Source organism: Sciurus vulgaris, assembly GCF_902686455.1.
Source record: "Sciurus vulgaris genome assembly, chromosome: 7".
NCBI classification, from domain to species: domain Eukaryota; kingdom Metazoa; phylum Chordata; class Mammalia; order Rodentia; family Sciuridae; genus Sciurus; species Sciurus vulgaris.
Genome location: NC_136467.1, coordinates 33,156,890 through 33,179,480, shown reverse-complemented (window position 1 = coordinate 33,179,480; position 22,591 = coordinate 33,156,890). Strand labels below are relative to the sequence as shown.

Here is a 22,591-nt window from a genome sequence, read left to right as displayed (position 1 = left end):
GGTACAATGAGCTCCTATTACCTTCTTTAAAATTCCAAATTATCATTTTACTCTATTTAAATAAACTATCATTCTCTGTGTAGATGGACTATAGATAAATGCATGATAGATTTTTTCCCCACTGAACCACTTGAGGGCAAAATAACAACAACTAGCAATATTCATGAAAATTCTTGAAAGTATGCATGATTATTCTGTAATTAAAATTATAGTAACTTAGTTGTAAGGAAATACTTGGAGATACCAAAACGTTTTTATTATAAGAATGTTAGCAATACTTATGATATTGAAAAACTAGAAGAGGTCTTCATGTCCAATAAGAGTTTGTTAGAGTAAACTGTCCAGTGAAATTACACACTGCTTGCAAATCTCCATTAGGATAAAGGTCAAAGCCCTTAATATGTCCGCCTCTGTTGATGTTCGTTATTCTTGTCACTGCTAGGCCTCCTTTGAAACTGCTTCAGTCACCTTTAGAAAAGTGATCACCCAAGGTACCCTGAATCTTGATGAATGTTGACTTCAAATGTGTTTTTCTGGCCTCCCTGCATCTCAGGATCAAACCAGGCACCGGGATACGTGGAGACTCCATTCTCCCTCAGGATTTAGGCACTCCTGACTGATTACCTTAGGAAGCAGGCAGTCTGACTGAATGCAAGGCAGCAACACAAAGTCTATGGAAAAGACTCTAGAAGAAGCCTGAGGTGGTCAGGAAGGGCTGCTCAGTGCAAGAGCCTATAGCTTAGCACGTAATGGGGACTCCACAGAATTCCAACAGATGACCTATCCTCATTTAGAACGAAGAATCAGTTTCTCAAAATCACAGATACACATGAGCATCCCCAGGAGAAAAAGAATGCCAACTTTCTTCTTAGTAACATCAGTGGAAAACAGACTTTGGCTGGCTCCACAAATGTAAATTTCCAAAGCTCTTTACTCTTTTCCAGTTGGTGTATTCACCTTCTTTACCAAGAACAATGAAAACAAACAACATTACTTAATTCCCAATGGAAATCCTTTGACTTTGGCACCACACATTCAGAAATTCTAAAATAAAACAACATGAAATTTAAATACAGGGCCTCTGGGATGGTCATACTTCACATACAAATATTTGGATGGAAAATCCAGATGATACAGTTTTACACAACAAAAAAGTAAAGTTAACTATAAAATACATCTCATAAACATATTTCAAACATTTCATCAAATGGACCAAGTTTAAAAATCAAGAAGGAAACACTCCAAAACATATTTATTGAAAAGACAATACTGTTTATGTCGACATTTTATGTGTGTCAGAAAGGGCTTAAGAGTAGAATAGAAAAATGCAACATTCTTCATTGAATTAACTGAACATCATCAGCATGCTTCTCTCAAGGAGTGCATGAGAACTACACAAAAATTTAATTTATTTTAATTTATTAATAAGATCCTATTTAGCTTATTTCTTAAGAAATAAGAATGGGACATAAAACCAGATATGGCAGAACTATACAAAAAGAACCAAGAGAATGACAAGATTTTCAATTGGTGTCAATTTAAAGTTAGTTTGTTGAATACAATAAAACTAAATCTGCAAAAGGAACCATGACTCACACTGAGCCAATGCGCAGCATGTGTTAGGCACCCAGTGCCTCTGGTGAGGAGCTGGGCAGCCCTTACACCTCCTGGTTGAGACTGCACTGTCTGCTTTGATCTGGAATCTCATAGGATCCCTTGGGGCACCTGGGAATCATGGCCAGCTACGTTCCTCAGACTCAGTCACCTACTACCATTTCTATATTTCTCATAACATCTTTCTTTTTAAGTGACAGAGCTTAAAGAACCCTTAACTGGCCACTTCTGAGCAGAGAAGGGGCAAAAGTACTTTGAGATGGATGTGGGGTGGTTTGGAGGTACCAACAGATTCAGATAAGTGGGGAGACCAGAGCAGGCATCATCAAAAGGCATTGCATAAGGAACCCATGGGTGGCTCCAGGAGAAGACCAGCACTGGGCCATGTTAAAAACAGATGTGGCCTGTCATTACACCTGGAAGGTTATACCCAAAGAACAACAGAGAAGACGACAATGGAATATATTTCTTTTTATACTATTACGATGAAAGCATTTTTTTTTAAGAAATACGGATGTCAAGTGAAACAATGAATATTTAAATAAAATGGATATGGAAGGAATTTAAAAACTCTCTTCTTTCCATGTGACTCTCCAATCTTCTCACGTGGTTATGTTCAGTCAGGTGAGTTTTATTTTATTGGCCATTTGTACAGAACATTAGACACTTCTGAGGAAAAGCAAAGAACTCCATTGACATCTTCAGGTAGACTGGGAAGGAGAGAGAAGGGGATGAAGGGAGTATATGAAACCCAAGTCTCCATGGTTTTTGTGTCCAGCTAAGTGGACACAGTCTTCGACCTTACGTTAAATGACAGCTTCAGATCACAAAATATTTTCTGGTCACTCGGTCACCAAGTATTTTCAAGTAGTGATCACAAGCACTTGGTGCCCAGCGTGCTGCCGAGTAACGTAAAACACACGAGCAACTTGAGAGAGAAATTTCTGTGCAGAAAAGAGGCGGAAGACCTTCCACACACCAGAGGTTCTGCTTTGTACGGCCTTACTATATCCGGAGGTAAGGCTGTCATTCCTTGAATCTGGAAAGCAAAGAGCAGACAATGCAGAAGACGTGTGATTTAAGAGCAGGACTGGGCCAAGCTTGCTGGCCACCTATATTTCTTCAGGGGATACAGGGCGCAGGTGATGGTTGCAGAGTCAAACATGTCAGAAACCCGGGGCTTAAGAGGGAGGTTGAACAGAGGGCCCAGAGGCCCCTCTGAAAGAACAGCAGGGCAGGCCCCGATGCTTTCTGAAGTGCCCACCAGCCTATTCCTATTTTATAACAACTTCAATTTTAGAACAAATTTCCCTCTTCAAGGGGAGTTTTCAGGAATCTGGAGTTTTAAGTCAACCCAAATAAACATGGAACAAAAACAGATTATCAGACATATCAAAGGACAAGTGAACCATTGGATTTATGGATGTGGTGTCTGATCCTGAGATTCTTCTATTGTGAATCCATGCAAAACATGCCACCTAGGTTCTCACAAGTTAAACCAAGTTGGGCTCACCGACCACTCCGCATTGTCTGTCTTGGAACATCTCACGTTCACCGGCAGGCCCAGGACAAGCTTGTTGAAGGAGAGGCCTTCCTTCTTAGTCCATTTAAATTTATTCATGGCATCCATGAAAGAAAGGTTTTTATACTGCTTGGGGCTTTTGATAATGAAAGGCCATGTCCTGAAATTACATCAAACAACCACAATTACATTCACAAGTACATTTTGTATTTCTTTCACTTTTCAACATTCTAATATAGATGACGTGTTTGCTCATTTTTACACACATGGATAACTCTATGTCAAATATTTATAAACTCATTAGTCAGTTATTAGAACTATATTTCAAAATGAGTCTTTCAAAGAACTACACTTATTGTTTGAGTAGAAGTATGTATTATATTTATCTATCTATTTTTGGTACCAGGGATTGAACCCAGGGATGCTTAACCACTGAAACACAATATTTTTTTTTTTTTTTTTTTTTTTTTGAGACAGGATCTCAAAATACAGATCCTTGCTAGGATCTGAGTTCCTGAGCTTTGCACTTGTGATCCTCCTGCCTCAGCCTCTCGAGCCTCTGGGATCACAGGTATGTGCCACCGTGCTTCAGGTATTACTTTTAGACAAATGACATGACCTCAGAAAGCTTCCCTAGCATCTCACAATTCTAGTTAACAACATAAGTGGTAAGTATTCATTTCTGAAGAGTGTGATGCTCATGATGTAACAAAGGAACCCTGAGGTTCTTAAAAGAAACTTTACAGATACAAAATTCAAATCCACACAATGGAGAAGTCTGACCCCTGCTGGTTGTGCTGTGTCTGCTCACCTGAGAAGATCTGAATTTTATTCAGTGGTCTAGAAAATTTTAGTGAGGCTGCAGAATGAAATTGACCAAATTATCCTATGTACATACATGAAATATGCCACAGTGAATCCCACCTTTATGTATTTATAGAAAGGACCAATTAAAAACAATAAATAAATAGAAGGAAGACTGGTAGAACAGGGAACTGGGAGAGGGAGGAGGGACGGAAAGAGTGTACCAAGGACTGAAATAGAGCAAATCAAATTCTATGCATGTCTGAGTATGTCAAAATGGACCCCACTGTTATGTATAACTATAGTGCACCAATAAAACATTTTAAAATTTTACTGAGTATGAAAACTGTATACCAAATATACTTGGCTTCTATTTATTGCTCTAAAAAATACATGCTAAATGTTCAAAAGAAAGAAGAAATCACAGAAATAGCTTAAAAAGATACTTTTCAGGTGAAATCTTTCATTAAATATTTTATGTTATTGATTTCTGAAGACAGGAAAAGTGTACTTGTTAGCAGACCAAAAAAATGTATATTGGTGTTGGAGAATATCATGATAAGTGAAATAAGCCAATCCCCCCCCCCCCAAAAAAAAGGCCGACTGTTTTCCCTGATAAGTGGACGATGATATATAATGGAGGTGGGAGGGTGGGGTGTGAGAGAAGAATGGAGGAACTTTAGATTATGTAGAAGGAAATGAGAGGCAGGGGGGATATGAAAGATGGTGGAATGAGACAGACATCATTACCCTATGTACATGTATGATAACATGAATGGTATGAATCTACATCGTATACAACCATAGGAATGAAATGATGTACCCCATTTGTGTACAATGAATCAAAATGCAGTCTACAAAAAATTAAAAAAAATATTTAAAAATGTATATTAATCTGTGGACACTACCGGAGATTATTATGGGTGACCAGTAGGAACTTGACTACCCCAAGAATATGGTCTAGTGATTTCCAGTAATCACCAAATAATTAGCCAGTCACTGAGGAATCTACATTTTAAATATCGATTGTCTCAATCTATTTATTTCTGTCATTATTTTCTCTTACATGCATAACCCACTCAGTGCACTAAAATTATCTTTTTGAGTACATTAGATAGTCTTTATTAATTTCTTGAAATAATGAAGGTAAATATTAATGTCAAAATTGAAAATTATTTCTTTTATTCTGTAACAAATGAGAACATAAGACAAACAATGGTGATATATAAAGATATTTATATTCTTCAATCCCTAATTTCGTTTTTCCTTTAATTAAGAGTCAACATATTTGTTGAATTTTAAATGCATCATTTTATACGGAGATCTTAAAGTTAAGTGCCACAAATTAAAAGCAATCAGCATCACACTACCTTAAACATATCTAGCAGTGACCCCAAATTTAGACATTTCCTAATTAAATTGTGCTGGCATATAGAAATATATTCTGAAGTTAATATAAAAACAAAAACTTGAAAGATACTCATTACATTTGCAGACAATGTTGCTTAAATACACTAGAAGCTACAGATAGGTTTTATTAAATATAAAAGTTTAAAATCAAATATTAGAATAAAATTTACTTTTTTGCAAAGATAGGTGCCTGGGCACAGTGGCACACACCTATAACACCAGTTACTCAGGAGGCTGAGGGAAGAGGATTGTGAGTTTGATTGAGGTCAGTCTGGACAATTTAATGAGATCCTGTTTCAAAGTACAATATTCGTTAAAGAAGACTGGGAAGTACGTCAGTGGTAGAGTGTCCCTGGGACCTATCTCCTGTACTGCCCAAAAAATGAAATTAATTTTTAAAAGATAAGGTGCTTATTTTGAAAAGGGAAAAATCAACTTTTACACTCAGAGAAATGCTGCCCGAGGAAAGGGGAAATTATGTCTGCAACCACATAAAACACCACAAGAGGGCATTTGCATTTGAATATTTACTAAGGTTGCTTAGGAAAGATAAATCTGAATTTTTTGCAGACTTGCTGGTTAGAGTAATAACTTCAACCATTATGTATAGATAAAAATCTAAGAACTACGCTTCTATAATAAATCAGTAAAGTAGTATTTATTGAAATTGCATAGCATAAAGTGACAGAAGAGACGTAAGCACATTTGTTAACTTGTAGCACAAACTCAATGGCTCATACATGGAGACAATGCTGTAGGCTGGAGGACGTGGAATGTGGCCAGTGAACTTTGAGAAGATATCTGTGTCTCATATTTTTCTCTCTTTGATTCCTACTAAGTTGAGGTCCACTCTATGATAATATCATATTAACAAATTCCCTCTGTCATCGCTAATCAACCCAGCTGTTCTAACACCACATTTCCAGATTGACCCCTGGAGATCAGAGAAGGAGAAGAGAGATGAGGAATCTGAAAAAGTGACTATCCTAAATATTTTACTCAAAAAGAGTAAGCTTTAAACGAGAAAGAAGTAACCTTAAAGTAACAGTATTTCTGCTATTACTGGGACTAAGGTTTAGCTGGAAATGTTAAGTATGTTATAGAAATGAAAGCAGCTACATTTCTGCACATCTGAGCATTGTGTAAATGCCTTCTCAGATACACAAGTAAAAAAAAAGAATTCTACTTATATATTATTATAGTTGATAGAAACAAATGATGTTAATATTGCAATTAAATACTGGTGGGTAATTTTCCTTTATAAATCCAATCTAAATTCTGAGAAGTTTTTCTTCAAAGGTAGAAAAAATTACTGCAATACACAATGGTGCAGCATAAGTTTTCATTTTCCAACAAAAAAGCAATTTATATTTGTAAATTCATATCAATCAATGAAATATTTAAAGTTTAATGATTTTTATACTTGTCTCTCCTGTGTAAATTGGAAAGCAGAGAGAGGAAGAGCATTTTGTAGCTCCATTTCATATGTGAGCCTCCCTGGAAATCCCACCCTTGTTTAAGAAGTGTTAATGCTGGAGTTTTTCTTGAGAATGGAGGGGGAAGAGGAATGTAGAATGTAGAATGTAGGTGGAAGATTCTACCAAGAAGAAATGTCCATGCGTACATAGCTGAATGAATAACATCACAGACTTCCTCCATCAGGCAAGTAAACGTATGACCAAAAACTAGTAAGCAAACAAAAATTTATTAACAAACTTCTGGCCATACTGCAGTAAATGGTATCAATTTACTGCTAAAAAAAAAATACTCAAAACTGGAAAAATCTCAAGGAATAGAGACTTTAGACATTGGAAAATAGGCAGCAGAAAACGATGGTTCCCAAAAAGGAAGGGGAAATATGAAGGGATCAAATACGTTCATCCCGGCTTTCTGCCTGGAAGCACTCTGAGTCAAGATGAAGAATGGGGCATTTCCAAAGGGAGAAAGAAAAAGACAAATTCAATAAGTTAAGGAGATAAAAACCAGAGTCCAGGGAGTCTGACGCACTGGAATATTCAAAGTAAAATATTGCAGAGGAAAAAAGTCCACTTAGATAAGTCACTAAAAATCTGTGCAAGGATCCCCTAAATATATATGACTGAATAATGAGTCAACTGTATTTGGGATAAAATTCCACAAATCTGACAAAGAAAAACTAAGAGATTGTAAGCCAAACATTTTCCAGAGCTCACACGGAGCTGGCAGAAATTCAAAGTCCAGAAAAGGGTGTCTTTGCTCACTACACAGGCATTCAGTAGATACCTGAGAATGGGTCAGGACATAGCAGTTAGCTACACAAACCCTAAACATCTATTCTAGATTCACAATGATAAGGCTTTATAAAGAAATAAAAATAACCTGGCACTAATCAACATAAAATTCACAATACAGTATCTATATTTAGTCAAGAATTATGAACTATACAAATAAGTACACAATGTGGAGAAAAATCAGTGAATACTCTAAGACCTAGAAATGACTGAGATTTCAGAATTAGCAAACAAGTATATCAAAAACAAAAATGAAATATTGTTACTAAAACATGTAAACTTCTACACTGAGACTATAAGACAGTGAGAGAAATGAAAGAGCAGAAGTAAATAAGTGAAGAAACATACCATGTTCATAGAGTAGAAGACTCAATATTGTTAAGGTGTCAGCTTTCTCAAATGGATGTAGAAATTCAACATATTCCCATTCAAATATCAGCAGACATTTTTAAAGACATTGAGAAGTTGATTTAAATATATATGTGAAAATGAAAGGAACCAAGACTATCAAAATAATTTTGGAAAAAGGGAAAAAAAAGATTACAAAGTTCAGAGACTTACATTCTCTTACTTGAAGTCTTCCTATAAAACTACAATAATCAAGTGTGGTATTAAAGTAAGGCTACACATGCCTATCTGTGAAATACAAAGTTGAAAAAGAGTAGCTGGGCATTGTGGCACATTCCTGTAATCCCAGTTGCATAGGAGGCTGACACAGGAGGATCACAAGTCAAAGCAAGCCTCAGCAGCTTAGTGTAGCCCTAAACAACTTAGTGAGACCCTCTCTCAAAATACAAAATAAAAAGGGCCGGGGAGGTGGATTAGTGCTTAAAGCACTACTGGGTTCAGACCCTGGTAACAAAAAAATGAGAATCAACATATGATCAAATGCATTTTCAACAAATATTCCAAAGAAATTCAATATTAAAAAGTACATCAAATGACTCTTGAACAACTTCACACTCATATGACAATCAATCTTGTATTTACCTCACATCACACACATTAAAAATTTGCTCAAAACGAATCATTAATGTAAATAAAAAATTGGGGAATAGGAAAAGAGAAAATCTTCACAACCTTGGATAAACAAAGATTTCTCAGAAAGGATGTCAAAATCGCGAGACAAACCAAAAAAGGATGAAATGAACTTTAATAGAGTATAAAAATTAAAATGAAGTTATAGACTTGTAATTACATATAAACATATGTCTGACAAAAGGGTAACAGTCAAAATATAAAGAACTCTTACAAAATACAAAGAATTCTTTCAATTCAACAATAAGAAAACAGTAATCCAAATAAATGATACGCAAAAAGTTAAATTAAAAAGAAGGCATACAATACATACATTACTGCAGGAAAATTCTCCAGGTGGTCTTGGGTGAAATGAGGCATCCCCTCTTTCTTGCTGTAGTTCTAAACAATAACTGTAGATTGTGATGGGAATGCTATATCCTGAAATAGGGAGAGACTGGCTGGAAAAGTACAGGCTTTGTCCCGGTAACATTCTGTTGTGATCTGAATGTTTATGTCTCTCCAAAATTCATGCTGTGGTGATATTAAGAGGTGGGGTCTTTAGGAGGTTCTCAAGTCAAGAGGATTCCATCCTCACAAATGGGACTAGTTCCCTTATAAAAGATGCATGAGAGGAACTTTCATCCCTTTCACAAGAGGAGGACTTAGCAAGAGGGCGCCATATTGGAAATAGAAAACAAACCCTTGTCAGACACTAAATCTGCTGCTTGATTTTGAACTTCCCAATCTCCACAATGATAATAAATCAGTTTATAAATTACTCAAACTGAGTTAATTTCTTGTAGCAGTTCAAATGGACTAAGATACTCTCTTAGTAACAGAAAGTCCTTCAATGCTTTAGCTCAGCAAATCACAACACCCTGGGTATAAAACCCAGGATCAGCTGCATTTCAAGGTCTCAACCACAGTATAAGATAAAGTAAGGCAGGTGAAATTAAGCTACATTAATGAAGAGCAGCTATCTCTAGCCCTGGGTGCTGGTGTGTGATGAATCCTAGGCTTCTGTTGACACTTGCTTCTTATCTGTAAATAATTCATATCTTGCAATCTGTTGCATATGATTTTATTGTGTCTTACCAGCTGGTAACCAGTACCCAATAAACCTGCTTCACATGTGAAAAGAAGCTCTAAACCATTAGTCATAAGGGAAATGAAAATAAAATCATAATAAGATACAGTGACAAACACATTAAAATGGGTAAACTTTCAAAGGTTGAATTTGACTTAACTTACATATATAAATATACCACAGTGAATCTCCACATCATGTACAATCACAAGACTGGGATCCTATTTAGAATAAAATGTACTGCATGTTTGTATAAATATGTCAAAATGTACTCTACTCTCATGTATAACTAAAATGAACAAATAAAAAAAGCAATAAAAAGTCACAGAATTGGAACTTAAATTTAAAAAAGAAACCAAAAAATCAGCAAAAAGAGTAATTCTGAATTTAAAGTGGTACAATAATTTTGGAGGACATTTTTGACAGTCTTATGGTGTAAACATAATCTTAGTACATAATCCAATGACTCCATGAGAAACAGTAACACCAAGACTGAAAATATGTGTCCAAAGACTAAAATAATAATGTTCATAGCAGCTTTCTCTATTATAGCCAGAAACTAGAAACAATCCAAATGTCTTTCAAATGATGAATCAATAAATTAATTGTGGTATATCCACACAAGGGAATATTACTCAGTAATAAAAAAGAATGGATTGTTGATGCATGATAGGCATACATAAATCTTAGAAACATCCTGAGTAAAAGAGCCAGACACAAAAAAGTGCATACAATATAATCCCATTTATATAAAATCTAAAAAGTACTAATTAATATATAGTGACATAAAACTTGCTGGAGTTTCATGTGGGAGGGAGGTGGGATTGTCTCTGGATAGATATGAGAGACCTTTAAGAGTACTGGAAATGCTCTATGTCTTGTTTGTGATGTAGTTATATAGTTGTTCACATATGATAAAACTTTCTAACAGTATATTTAAAATAGGTACACTTTATTGTATCTAAGTTATACCTCTAGCAATGTGACTATAAAAGATAAACAGGAAACAGAAACAAACATATCATCGGTAGGCAGACAAGAAGAAGGAGGAGGAGGAGACAAATATAATGCATAAACTTTACAATCTCTTTGGTAAAGAGGGGAACAGGAGATCTGAGTTAACACGGTGCAATTCCCAATCCTCCTCACACCCTCCAGGTAGAAGACTCTTGGAAAGAACGCAGCAGTGAGTCTCCCTGAGAGAGGGCAGGCCTGAGGTCTGCAGAAGACTTGACAGCCTCATATAAGGCCTGGCCATTTCCCCATGGAAAGTGGTTCAGCGCCAACCAGATTAAAAACTCCTTTGAACAGATTTTTAGTAAAATCTGAGAAAGAAAACAACTCATACATTCTAACATGGAGTGCCACCCCTACACACAAATCTTTACTTTCAAAATATAAAAATATGCATACATAAATAAATCACCCAAACCTCAAACTGTGGTAACAGAAAGCAAGAAAACTAGGCAGAAGTGTTTAGTAGAAATTTTGGATAGGAATGTCTCAGCACAATTTAGAAAAGAGACAACCATGGAAAAAAAAGAACAACAAGAGAATATACGGCTTGTAAAGATACAGGAAAAGTGAGTCTAGAAAAAAATAAGAATGAATTTTACTGAAGATAATTATGCCAAGTATTTCATGCTTTAAACTTATCTAATCAAATGGATGCTATAAAATGAAAGCTCAAATACAAGATGACAAAATAACAATGAAATCAAAAGGGAGATTGCAGAGCAAATGAAACAAATTTAAGACAAAATACATTTTACATCAAATTAATTAGAAAAAATGAGAAGCAGAAAAGGACTCTGAAACTTTTAAAAAGAAAATGCTTGAGAAAAAGCTCAAATAGTTTAGAAAAAAATATGTAGATATAATACAAGAAAAATTCTTTGAAATGAAAAGTGAATATATGTAGTGAAAGCACACTTTGTATCTCAGGAAAATCTGATTCAGATGCTCAGCACTCAAGTATATGTAATTTAACTTATGAGTCCTACAGGCAAAAGAAGAATTCTTCCCTTCATTGAGGGTGATTTCCCCAGGCAAACAAAATATGGCCCCAAATACTATATCCAGACAAAATGTTGTTCACATAAAAGTGCAGAAATCCTCAAACATGAAAGAATTTGGGTTTCAAAGCATCTGGAAACCCTTCTTGATTACAGAACCAGAAGATAAATCCTGAGGTTTCAAATTAAAGAACTCAACATAGAAATCACACAGAGATTAGGGGTTCTCATTAACTCTATCTAAATACGTACATATTATATTAAATATGTACGAAATTGTGGCCTTAGAATTAAGTATATAATTTAAAAATCTAAAAAACTCAAAAATTATAAATAATAAGTATTTGGTGGTGTGAAAAGGGAGGTGGGAGAAATACGAAGGTGTTAATGTCCTCAACTTTCATGAAACTTATAATCAAAAAAGGGAAATCTAACATCTTAATGTCTCTTGTGATCTATTTCCTCAACATTTGAGATCTCCATTATAAAACATTATCTCATGTTTAAAATAATGAACATTTAGTTCAAATTCAACCAATGTTTAGTTTAATTTAGTTTCTCTTTTTGAGGATACATTAAGACAAAATTCAAATTCAATATTCTGTTTATAACAATGTACAAACATAACCTTTGTAATGATATTTAATTCATACATCTTTATATCAATATAAAGTTTTCTGTCATAACATTCAATTAATGTCAGCAATGTTTATTTCTAATGGAATTTGAGGCAATGGCCTTTGCCTTCTTTTTAAATACTTCCTCTGTAGTACCTGAGCTCTTTAAAATCAGTCAGTGTAATTTTTAAACTGTGAAAACACAAAGTAATTTTCCTGCAAATACAAAAAGAAATGTCTCTGGATTGTCTTTTAGAACTAGAACCAGTAACACTTTTCTGAATAGAACAAATCTCACTGGAGCTTCATACTCTTAATATTTGGCACAACAGAGAACACAGAATTTGCCTAAATTCATTACCTATTCTTTTAATTGATCTGTGTGAACTTTTTGTTTTTCCAAATGCCTTGCCAGGTCTGTTAGGAGGCAGAAAAATTGAATCCCCGGAATAGGCAATAATAATAAGACAAGATGTCATTGTTTATTTTTTATCAACCCACCCTCTAAATCCTATGATTACTACAAAATGTTGAAAATAAAATGCAGTACCTAATTAGTCATGATGTTGAAAGCACAAGAAAGTAGTTTGTGACCTGTGTCATATGACATCATTTTAAACACTGTATCCTGAAGGTCCAGCAACATTAATTTTCACTAATATTAATTTTCAGTAATATTACTTCCAGCAAAATAGAAAAAGGCACCTAACTCATTTCTCTCTTTTGATCCTTTAGCCAGCACCGGGTTGGCTTGGCCTTCGTGATCATTTATGTCACTGTTATGATGAACTAGATTTGAAAGTCTCATTTAAAAATGAAAATATGCTATTTAAAATAGAGGGTTTTTTTTAAAAATTCTTATTTTCAAAGAATAAATTTAACCCCAAAGCTAAATGTTTTTTTTCTGAGCAATGACAGTTTCAAAACTGGCTGTGTTCTGTGGTGAAATTCTCTCTCTTTCCAAGCGATGGAAACCAACTTCAGCCTCTCGTGGAGATGATCAAAGTCATGGACATTGGCAATGCTTGTCAGGAAATGGGAGCTAAGTGTTTTTAGAGGCTTCACAAAGTCCAACATAAAAGTGGGCCATGGAGAGCATTTCATTCATATAGTAAACATACAGCTTTGCAGGTTTATTCCTTTTTAACATTCTCTCCAATAAACCCGTGATTAGGAAAAGTTCCTATTCAATAGGCAAAAAATATTCTGAAGGAAGAAAACTACTTAAGTCTAAGGAAAGAATAATATGATATCAATATTTGGGGCTGGGGTTGTGGTTCAGTGGTAGATCGTTTGTCTACCATGCTCTAGCTCTGGATTTGTTCCCTGGCACAACAAAACAAAACAAAGCAAACAAACAAAAACCCAACTATTACGAAAACAAGATTCTATCCTAGTATTTTTAGAAATGCACTTTATGTGCTGTTTTAATTTCTATTAATATTTTAGTTATCATGGGTGTGGTTACATTAGTCTCATTTTGAAATGTCCTAGTTACAAGAAATTATCATATATATGAGTGTGTGTGTGTATATATATATATATATATGTATATATATATACACATACATATAGAAAAGACCAGAGTATTAACGCTACATGATATTGAATAGCTTCATACTCTCTTAATTTTTATTTCTTCTTCTATAAAACTCAGATTATATATCTTGTTCTACCTATTAGAATTGTGTAAAAATAAATTAAATGAAAACATGCATGTGAAAACAGAAGACTGCACAGTAATTTGTATAAGCATTTACTTAAAATGTATTTTACTAGACAGACTCTTGTTCTGGTGGTCATGGGACTGTTTGAATAGAAACAAGAGCAAAACATGTCTATGAATTCTATGAATGAGTAATTTTAAAAAAGAATGTCCTTAATTCATAATTTATAATCCCTATAATATTTAGGAAAAAAATGAGACCATATTTATATTTTCCTTAGCTGTCTGCATTTGCCCATATCCTTAGGAATTGTTTTTTATTGTTCTTAAATACATCCTATGAAAATCTTTGTGTATAGTTTTGTTTAATTAGATCAATCCCTTTTATTTTGAAAGTCCAAATTATTAGAAAATTCTTTTTTTTCCTCGTTAATAACTTTAATATCGATTCCATATGGAAATGATTCAGTTCTGATGTGTTTCAAATATAGTGGGTTAAAACAAGTACATTATTAAAATTAATTTCATTTGTATTTGTTTACCTTCTTTTTTTTTCTTTTTTTTAATTTTTAATTTTAATTAAAAATCATAAATTTACATAGGGCAATGTTGTTTGATTCATTTTGTTATTTTTTTCCCTTCCCCCCTCCCCTCCCACCCCTCTTTTCCCTCTATACATTCCTTTCTTCCTCATTCTTACCACCCTCCTTATCCCTAACCCTAAACCTAACCCTAACCCTAACAATAACCCCTCCTACCCCCCACCCCCGTATGTCCTCATCCGCTTATCAGCGAGATCATTCGTCCTTTAGTTTTTTGAGATTGGCTTATCTCACTTAGCATGATACCCTCCAATTTCATCCATTTGCCTGCGAATGCCATAATTTTGTCATTCCTCATGGCGGAGTAATATTCCATTGTATATATATGCCACAGTTTCTTTATCCATTCATCAACTGAAGGGCATCTGGGTTGGTTCCACAATCTGGTTATAGTGAATTGAGCAGCTATGAACATTGATGTGGCTGTATCTCTGTAGTATGCTGATTTTAAGTCCTTTGCGTATAGGCCAAGGAGTGGGATAGCTGGGTCAAATGGTGGTTCCATTCCAAGCTTTCTGAGGAATCTCCATACTGCTTTCCAGAGTGGCTGCACTAGTTTGCAACCCTACCAGCAATGTATGAGTGTACCTTTTTCCCCACATCCTCGCCCACACCTATTGTTGCTTATGTTCTTGATAATCGCCATTCTAATTGGGGTGAGATGAAATCTTAGGGTAGTTTTGATTTGCATTTCTCTTATTACTAGAGATGTTGAACATTTTTTCATATATCTGTTGATTGCTTGTACATCTTCTTCTGTGAAGTGTCTGTTCATTTCCTTAGCCCATTTGTTGATTGGATTATTTGTATTCTTGGTGTAGAGTTTTTTGAGTTCTTTATAGATTCGGGATATTAGCGCTCTATCTGAAGTATGATTGGCAAAGATATTCTCCCACTCTGTAGGCTCTCTCTTCACATTACTGATTGTTTCCTTTGCTGAGAGAAAGCTTTTTAGTTTGAATCTATCCCAGTTGTTGATTCTTGCTTTTATTTCTTGGGCTATCTATGCTAAACTCATGGCCAATATCATTCTAAATGGTGAAAAACTGAAAGCATTCCCCCTAAAAATTGGAACAAGGCAGGGATGCCCTCTTTCACCACTTCTATTCAAAATTGTTCTTGAGACTCTAGCCACAGCAATTAGACAAATCAAAGAAATTAAAGGGATACGAATTGGAAAAGAGGAACTCAAACTATCCCTGTTCGCTGATGACATGATTATATATTTAGAGGAACCTGGAAATTCCACCAGAAAACTCTTAGAACTCATAAGTGAATTCAGTAAAGTAGCAGGTTACAAGATCAATGCTCATAAATCCAATGCATTTGTATACATAAGTGATGAATCTTCAGAAAGAGAAATTAGGAAAACTACCCCATTCACAATAGCATCAAAAAAAAAAAAAAATAAAATACTTGGGAATCAATCTCACAAAAGAGGTGAAAGACCTCTACAATGAGAACTACAGAACACTAAAGAAAGAAATTAAAGAAAACCTTAGAAGATGGAAAGATCTCCCATGTTCATGGATAGGAAGAATTAATATTGTCAAAATGGCCATACTACCAAAAATGCTATATAGATTCAATGCAATTCCAATTAAAATCCCAATGATGTACCTTACAGAAATAGAGCAAGCAATTATGAAATTCATCTGGAAGAATAAGAAACCCAGAATAGCTAAAGCAATCCTCAGTAGAAAGAGTGAAGCAGGTGGTATCGCAATACCAGATTTTCAACTCTATTACAAAGCAATAGTAACAAAAACAGCATGGTATTGGTACCAAAATAGACAGGTAGATCAATGGTACAGAATAGAGGACACGGACACAAACCCAAATAAATACAATTTTCTCATACTAGACAAAGGGGCCAAAATATGCAATGGAGAAAAGATAGCCTCTTCAACAAATGGTGCTGGGAAAACTGGAAAACCATATGCAACAGAATGAAATTAAACCCTTATCTCTCACCCTGCACAAAACTCAACTCACAATGGATCAAGGAACTCGGAATCAGACCAGAGACCCTGCATCTTATAGAAGAAAAAGTAGGCCCAAACCTTCAACTTGTTGGCTTAGGAGCAGACTTCCTCAACAGAAAATTCTTTTTTATATAAAAACAAAATTTTATCATGCCAAAATTTCCACCTGCATTTTAATTCTTCTTACTGGTATTACTAAGAACAGATTAAGTCCTTTTTTAACATCTACTTTAATATATCCTAAGCAGCATTCTCTGTAGCTTCCTCCCCTAACAACCTTCATTGAGCTTTGTTCCTTTCTTCCTTTCCTGGTCTCTCTATGATGCAGTCGACCCGTCCTGTGCGAGCTGCTTTTAAAGGGCAGCCTGAATCCTAGGGCTACCATCATCACCAAAGGCACATTTGCCTTTCAACAGGACAATAACAAGAGTTTCCTGATTGGTAGCATTCTGTCCTATTTTACCCTCCTACAATCCTTTCTCAACACAGTAGCCAAATTGACTTTGCTTATATCCACCGAAGCTTCTTTTTGCACCTAAAGTGCACAGGCCTTCTATTGCCCATAAAAACCTCCATGATTTGGTCACTTGCTTGGGCTCCACCTGCTCACTCACAACCACAATTTGCTTCAGCCAAATACACTCCATTGCTGTTCCATGGTGGGTTCCTGCCCACCATAGGGTCATTGCACTGGCTCTTCTCTCTATGAAGAATACTTTTCTATGTCATTCTATTGCTGGCTTAGCATGTAGATCTTGGTTCAAATGCCAGCTCTGCAGAAAGTTCTTCACAGCCCGACTGCCAACCATTCCACACTTTCTTCACTCTTTTGATTATTTTATAACAGTTACCACTGCTTGAAATTTTATATTCACTTACTTGCTTAATATCTCTCTTCCACTTTAGACAATAATCTCAAGATGAAAAGAAATATGTTTATTATTTTATCTTAGTTTTTATGTTATGCAATTATGCAACTATGCAGGAAGAGCCAACATAGCAGGCCTAAGACTGCTACACTCAACAAGGTCTGCTTCCAAGTTTGATCCCTGGCTGGTGTCTGGAAACTTACTCAATAATTTCCTATGTTGATATTAAACTTTCTGGAAATGGTCAGAGTGACTCAGTGTGCCTAGACTGTACAGACAGTGTGGTTCATGCTGAACACCTGCTTTCTGTCTGGGAGTCTGGAACACCAGTCCCCTCTGAGGGTGGCGGCTCTAATGAGTTCCTCTGGGAGACAACGCTTGACAGGTACCACAATTCCATGCTGGTGGAACTCAGTATATTCTTACAACTCTACAGGAGAGGGCTCTTGGAATTTTGCACCTGGTTTGCTCTGGACTTCGCCCCATGTGCCCTCCTCCCGCTTTGTTCATTTTGCTTTGTATCCTTTCACTGTCATGAATACTATCCACGAGTGCAACTATACGCTGAGTCTTTGAGGTCTTCCTAAAAAGCCATTGAACCTGAGGGTGATTTAGGGGACCCTTAACAGAGCAATCAAGAAGCTTACCTGGTCTCCCCACTTGCAAGTAATCAAAAAGAACCGCATATAAAATAATTCCATTCCATAGCAGGTAATGATTGCAATATAAGAATAAAGCCCACCATGACATCCATCTACCACTTACGTGACTGGTCTGTAGATCTCTTTAACACCGATGAATTGAAGTTGTTCCATGATGTCTGGAATACTTGCACATCGAGTAAGATTAATTCTTGGATAATAAAGAAGGTAGGAGAGACACATTTCATTCCTGGTGGTCAGACCTCCCTGAAATGAAGATCATTTTAATTAGTGAAATATATATTCCACCAAATTTGAGACATATAACACAAAAGCCACCAATGGCATACAAAAGTATTTTCCAATTCTGAAACATATTGTTCATCTTTCTGTAGCTTTTCATTACACTTTACATTCAATCTACCAAAGCGTGTGCCCCCACACAATCTATGGTTCAATGTTGTATGTTCTTGAACTTTACATACATATCACATTACATGTATACTGCTTCAAAACTGCTCTTTCAATCAATACTATATTCTTCAGATAGATTCATGTTAACATGTGTAACTTTATTTAACTGATTTTCATAACTATACACTATTTCATTATATGGAATATATAATAATGTATTCATTTTTTCTTCTTTTGATTGGTATTTGAGCTGTTCCTTTTTGTTGTTGTTGTTCCTTTGTTGTTACCTGGTGCTATGAATATTGTCCAAATTTCTTTCCTGGAACACATTCTGCCAATGTAACCCCAAGGCTAAATCTACATAGAAGTGGAACTAGGCAGAGTATATGAAAAGTTCCAACTAGGTACTGTTATGTTTCTCCTCAGTTATTTTACAAACTTACACTCCCACTAGCTGTGAATAAGTGTTGCAGTTTTGACACATTGGAAATGCAACTTTAAATATTGTCAATATGGCAGGTATGAAGTTCTTCATTCTTGTTTACATAGGTGTGACCCTATGCTCAAAGAAAATTGAGCATATTTTCATATGTAAATTATTTATTATTATTTATTTAATTTCTGTGAAGATTTTGTCTTTTTCTCTTTTCTATTATATGCTTGTCTTCTGTTAGTGATTTATGGAATTTCTTTTATATACTACATATTAATACATGTTAAATCTGTGTATTACAAATGTTTATTTTCAGTTTTAAAAATTGTCTTTTCATTTTCTTAAGAGTATCTTTTGGTAACCAAATGTTTTAAGGCAGTTAAATTCATCAATCTTTTATTCATGGTTTTTGTCTTTACTTACATTGCTTAAGAAATTCTTAACTACTTGAAGGTAATTTAGATATATTCAAACATTTTTCTTTCAATTTTTGTTTGTTGGTTGGTTTGGTTGGTACTGGCAATTGTACTCAGAAGCACTTTACTGCTGAGCTACATCCCCAGCCTCTTTTATTTTTTTTATTTTGAGACAGGGTCTTGCCAAGTTACTTAAGGCCTTGCTAAGTTGCAGAGGCTGGCCTTGAACTTGTGATCCTCCTGCCTCAGCCTCCTGAGTTGCTGGGATTACAGCAGGCACCACTGTACCCAGCCTTCCAAAGGTTTTAAAATTTTGCTCTTTGCATTTAGATATTTAATCTATCTGAAATTGATTTTTGTGATTTTTTTTAAGATGAAGATCTAATTTTATTTTTGTCATATGGATACTCAATTGTGCTAGCATCCTTTAATGAAAATCCCATCCTTTCCCATTTCTCTGAATGCTCTGTCCATCATAAACCAAATTTCCACATACAGAATTTGTGGGCCTATTTTTGGAATCTCAATTATATTCCACTGTTGTAACTCTGAACCTAAACCACACTATATTAATCACTATGGCTTTAAAATAACCTTCATAACTAGTAGTTTATTTTCCATCTTGTTCTTTCTATCAGTCTTGCCTATTACAAACCCTTTGCTCTTTCAAGTAGATTTTAGAATCAACTCTTTCCATGTACAAGCTAAAAATGAAAACACATTTTTCTAAAATTGAAAAAAAAATAGAAGGTGAAGAAGAAGGTGGCTAGGTGAATATTTCTTAATTAGGATACCAAAAGGCAGACACCCATAAAAACATTCTAAATTATCTTTTACTGGAATTTATATCAAATCTAATTTCATAAAATGAGTTGGTGGGAAGTGTTCTGTCCTTTTGTGTTCTCTGGACAAGACTGAGCAAGGCATGAGTTATCTCTTTCTTAAATGCTTAGCGGAACTACTCACTAACTCCATTTTAGGACCAGATTTCTCTTTGGGTCAGGGTCTGAGATCATGTGGTTCATTTTTCCCTTTGAAGTCTGAATTTATCTAAGTCCCAACTCGAGTTGTCAGTTAATGACACGTTTCTTATCATATTTGGCAAGAAAAAGTTAAAAGACGAAGGATAGCTTTTAATGAAAGAGTTCATAAATTATACTGCAATTATTACCATACTACCAGTCATTATTTTGGAGTCTTGATAAAATGCTAAAACACCTCTAATTTCACCTTTATGATGTTTCATGCTGCATAAAACTTTCAAAACTTTTCTTTCCAGATGGTTTCTGTTTTTGTTCTTCTAAGATCAAAGGTTATTTCTTCAGTTTCATAAATGAACTTTAATAATAAAAAATACTCTTCTTACCCAAGTCATGCCGACTCTATCCTTTGTGTTGTAGCGGCACTCTGTAATTAGGTTATCTCCCTAAAACATAAAAGTAAAAGCTTTCAGTAAAAGTTGGAGCTTTATGCTGTTTCATTTATCTAATACATTTGTAGGACAACAATCAATATGTGCTGTATGAATGGATGCTTTGAGAAGTTTCATTCAGGAGAAGATCAGGTCCAACTCTACCATATTCCAGCTGGATAATTTGTGTGGAAACTGAAGAGTTATTTTGCACAACTATGGAGAAATTATTAAGTGATATATGCATATTTAGTCCATAGTAGAGATTAAATATTTAATGAAACATTAATCATAGATACTAGCTATTGTGATCACTTGTTCATTTACATTATTTTCTTTAGTCATGTCTTTATCTTACAACAGAATCTGTAATGATTTGCTGTTTTCATGATTTCCAACCTTTTGAACATTGCAACACACATGGAGAAAGTTTTTATAGCTCCCCATTCAGGAAAGTGGAAGGAACAACCGATCATGGAAGCAGAAGCTGCCATCTATGGGCAGTGACCCCTAGATTTTCTTTACCTGCCCTGCTACTCAGAAGACCCAGAGGTCAATATCCTACTCATGCACACCAGTTAGGAAGTTCTAAGATACCACATTGAAACTGGTTGGATGTGAGGGATAGTCCTTTAAAAAGTATAGATCCCTCTTCCTTGTCATAACTTTTTTCTACTTTTCACCTTTTCCTTCCCATCTTCTTGTGCCCTGCCTTCCCCTGACAGTTCACACCATCTAAAAACCCCATATCCAGCATCATGTAGAGAAGATGTTGATGTTACTGTCACTTAGTAGATTGCATAAGAATCTGACTTTTAAGGATGGATGATGAGCAGGAAACTGTGTGACCACTGAGCCTGATGGCCATGGAATAAAACATTTGAGAAAATGAAGCCACATAAAACTAAAGGGTTACAAAGGTGTCACTGTTGCAATATGTGAGATTTTCTTCTATCCTTCCAAATAAACTCAGTTGTTGCTGCAAGCCAGGTTGCAGAGCAGAGTGTAATTAACCATCTGAACACCTTTGTGAAATGAAAGAATTACCTTACTTTTTTTTTTTTTTTTACTGAAATGAAACTTCAAAAATATATCCTATCCTTCAAGATAGTATAAAGAAATATCTTATTTCACCATTAGGAAAATTGTAACCCAAAGAATCACTAACTGGGGAATCAAGAAAAAAAAGGGGTCATGCTTAATAATCAGATTTTGCTGATTGTTGAGAGGTTTTGTTGTTGTTGTTCGATTGTTGTTTTCTGTTTTTATTTATTTTTAAATGAAAAACTTGAATTGCCTCTGAGAATAATAATAAAAATGAGTTGTGATTTTGGAAAGCAGATCAAACACATTCCCTCTGAGTTATGCAATACCCACAGTGGGTGGCTTTAAGGCTTTGGGTATGGTGAGCAATTTATTTCACTGGTAGAAAGTTTACTACATCTCAACAGATAAATGTCTCGTGACTTTTAAAAGATTCAGTGAAAAAGAACAAAACCATGCCTACTGGTAAGATTGTTTGTTCTTCCTTTAGATACTGAAACTCCTGGAAATTGAAGTCAAAATCATCATCATAAGCAAGTAATTTCATTTCCTCCCCTTTGCGGAAATGACGCAGCCTGATGCCTCTGCCAGCCAGGTGAGCATGGAGAAGAACAGCAAACACGTGGATTCCACTTGGCTTTTCAGCCTCCAGAGCCTGCGGGGGACAGCGCGGAAGAACTGATGAGCCCAAACAAATGCATGTTCAGACAATGCACGTCAAACATACTTGGAGGGACAACTGAGAAAAAAA

The 22,591-nt window shown here is 35.3% G+C and overlaps 1 protein-coding gene across 1 annotated transcript in view; it reads right to left on the bottom strand.

Moving 5' to 3' along the window:
• Positions 1-234: 234 nt before the first annotated feature.
• Positions 235-22,591, bottom strand: part of MOXD1 (monooxygenase DBH like 1) — a 78,551-nt gene continuing 56,194 nt past the window's right edge. The window contains 5 exon segments of the mRNA XM_079148198.1: positions 235-2,653; positions 3,128-3,296; positions 18,247-18,389; positions 20,752-20,811; positions 22,304-22,495. Coding sequence (XP_079004324.1) covers positions 2,489-2,653; positions 3,128-3,296; positions 18,247-18,389; positions 20,752-20,811; positions 22,304-22,495 — 729 coding nt within the window. The 3' untranslated portion in view covers positions 235-2,488.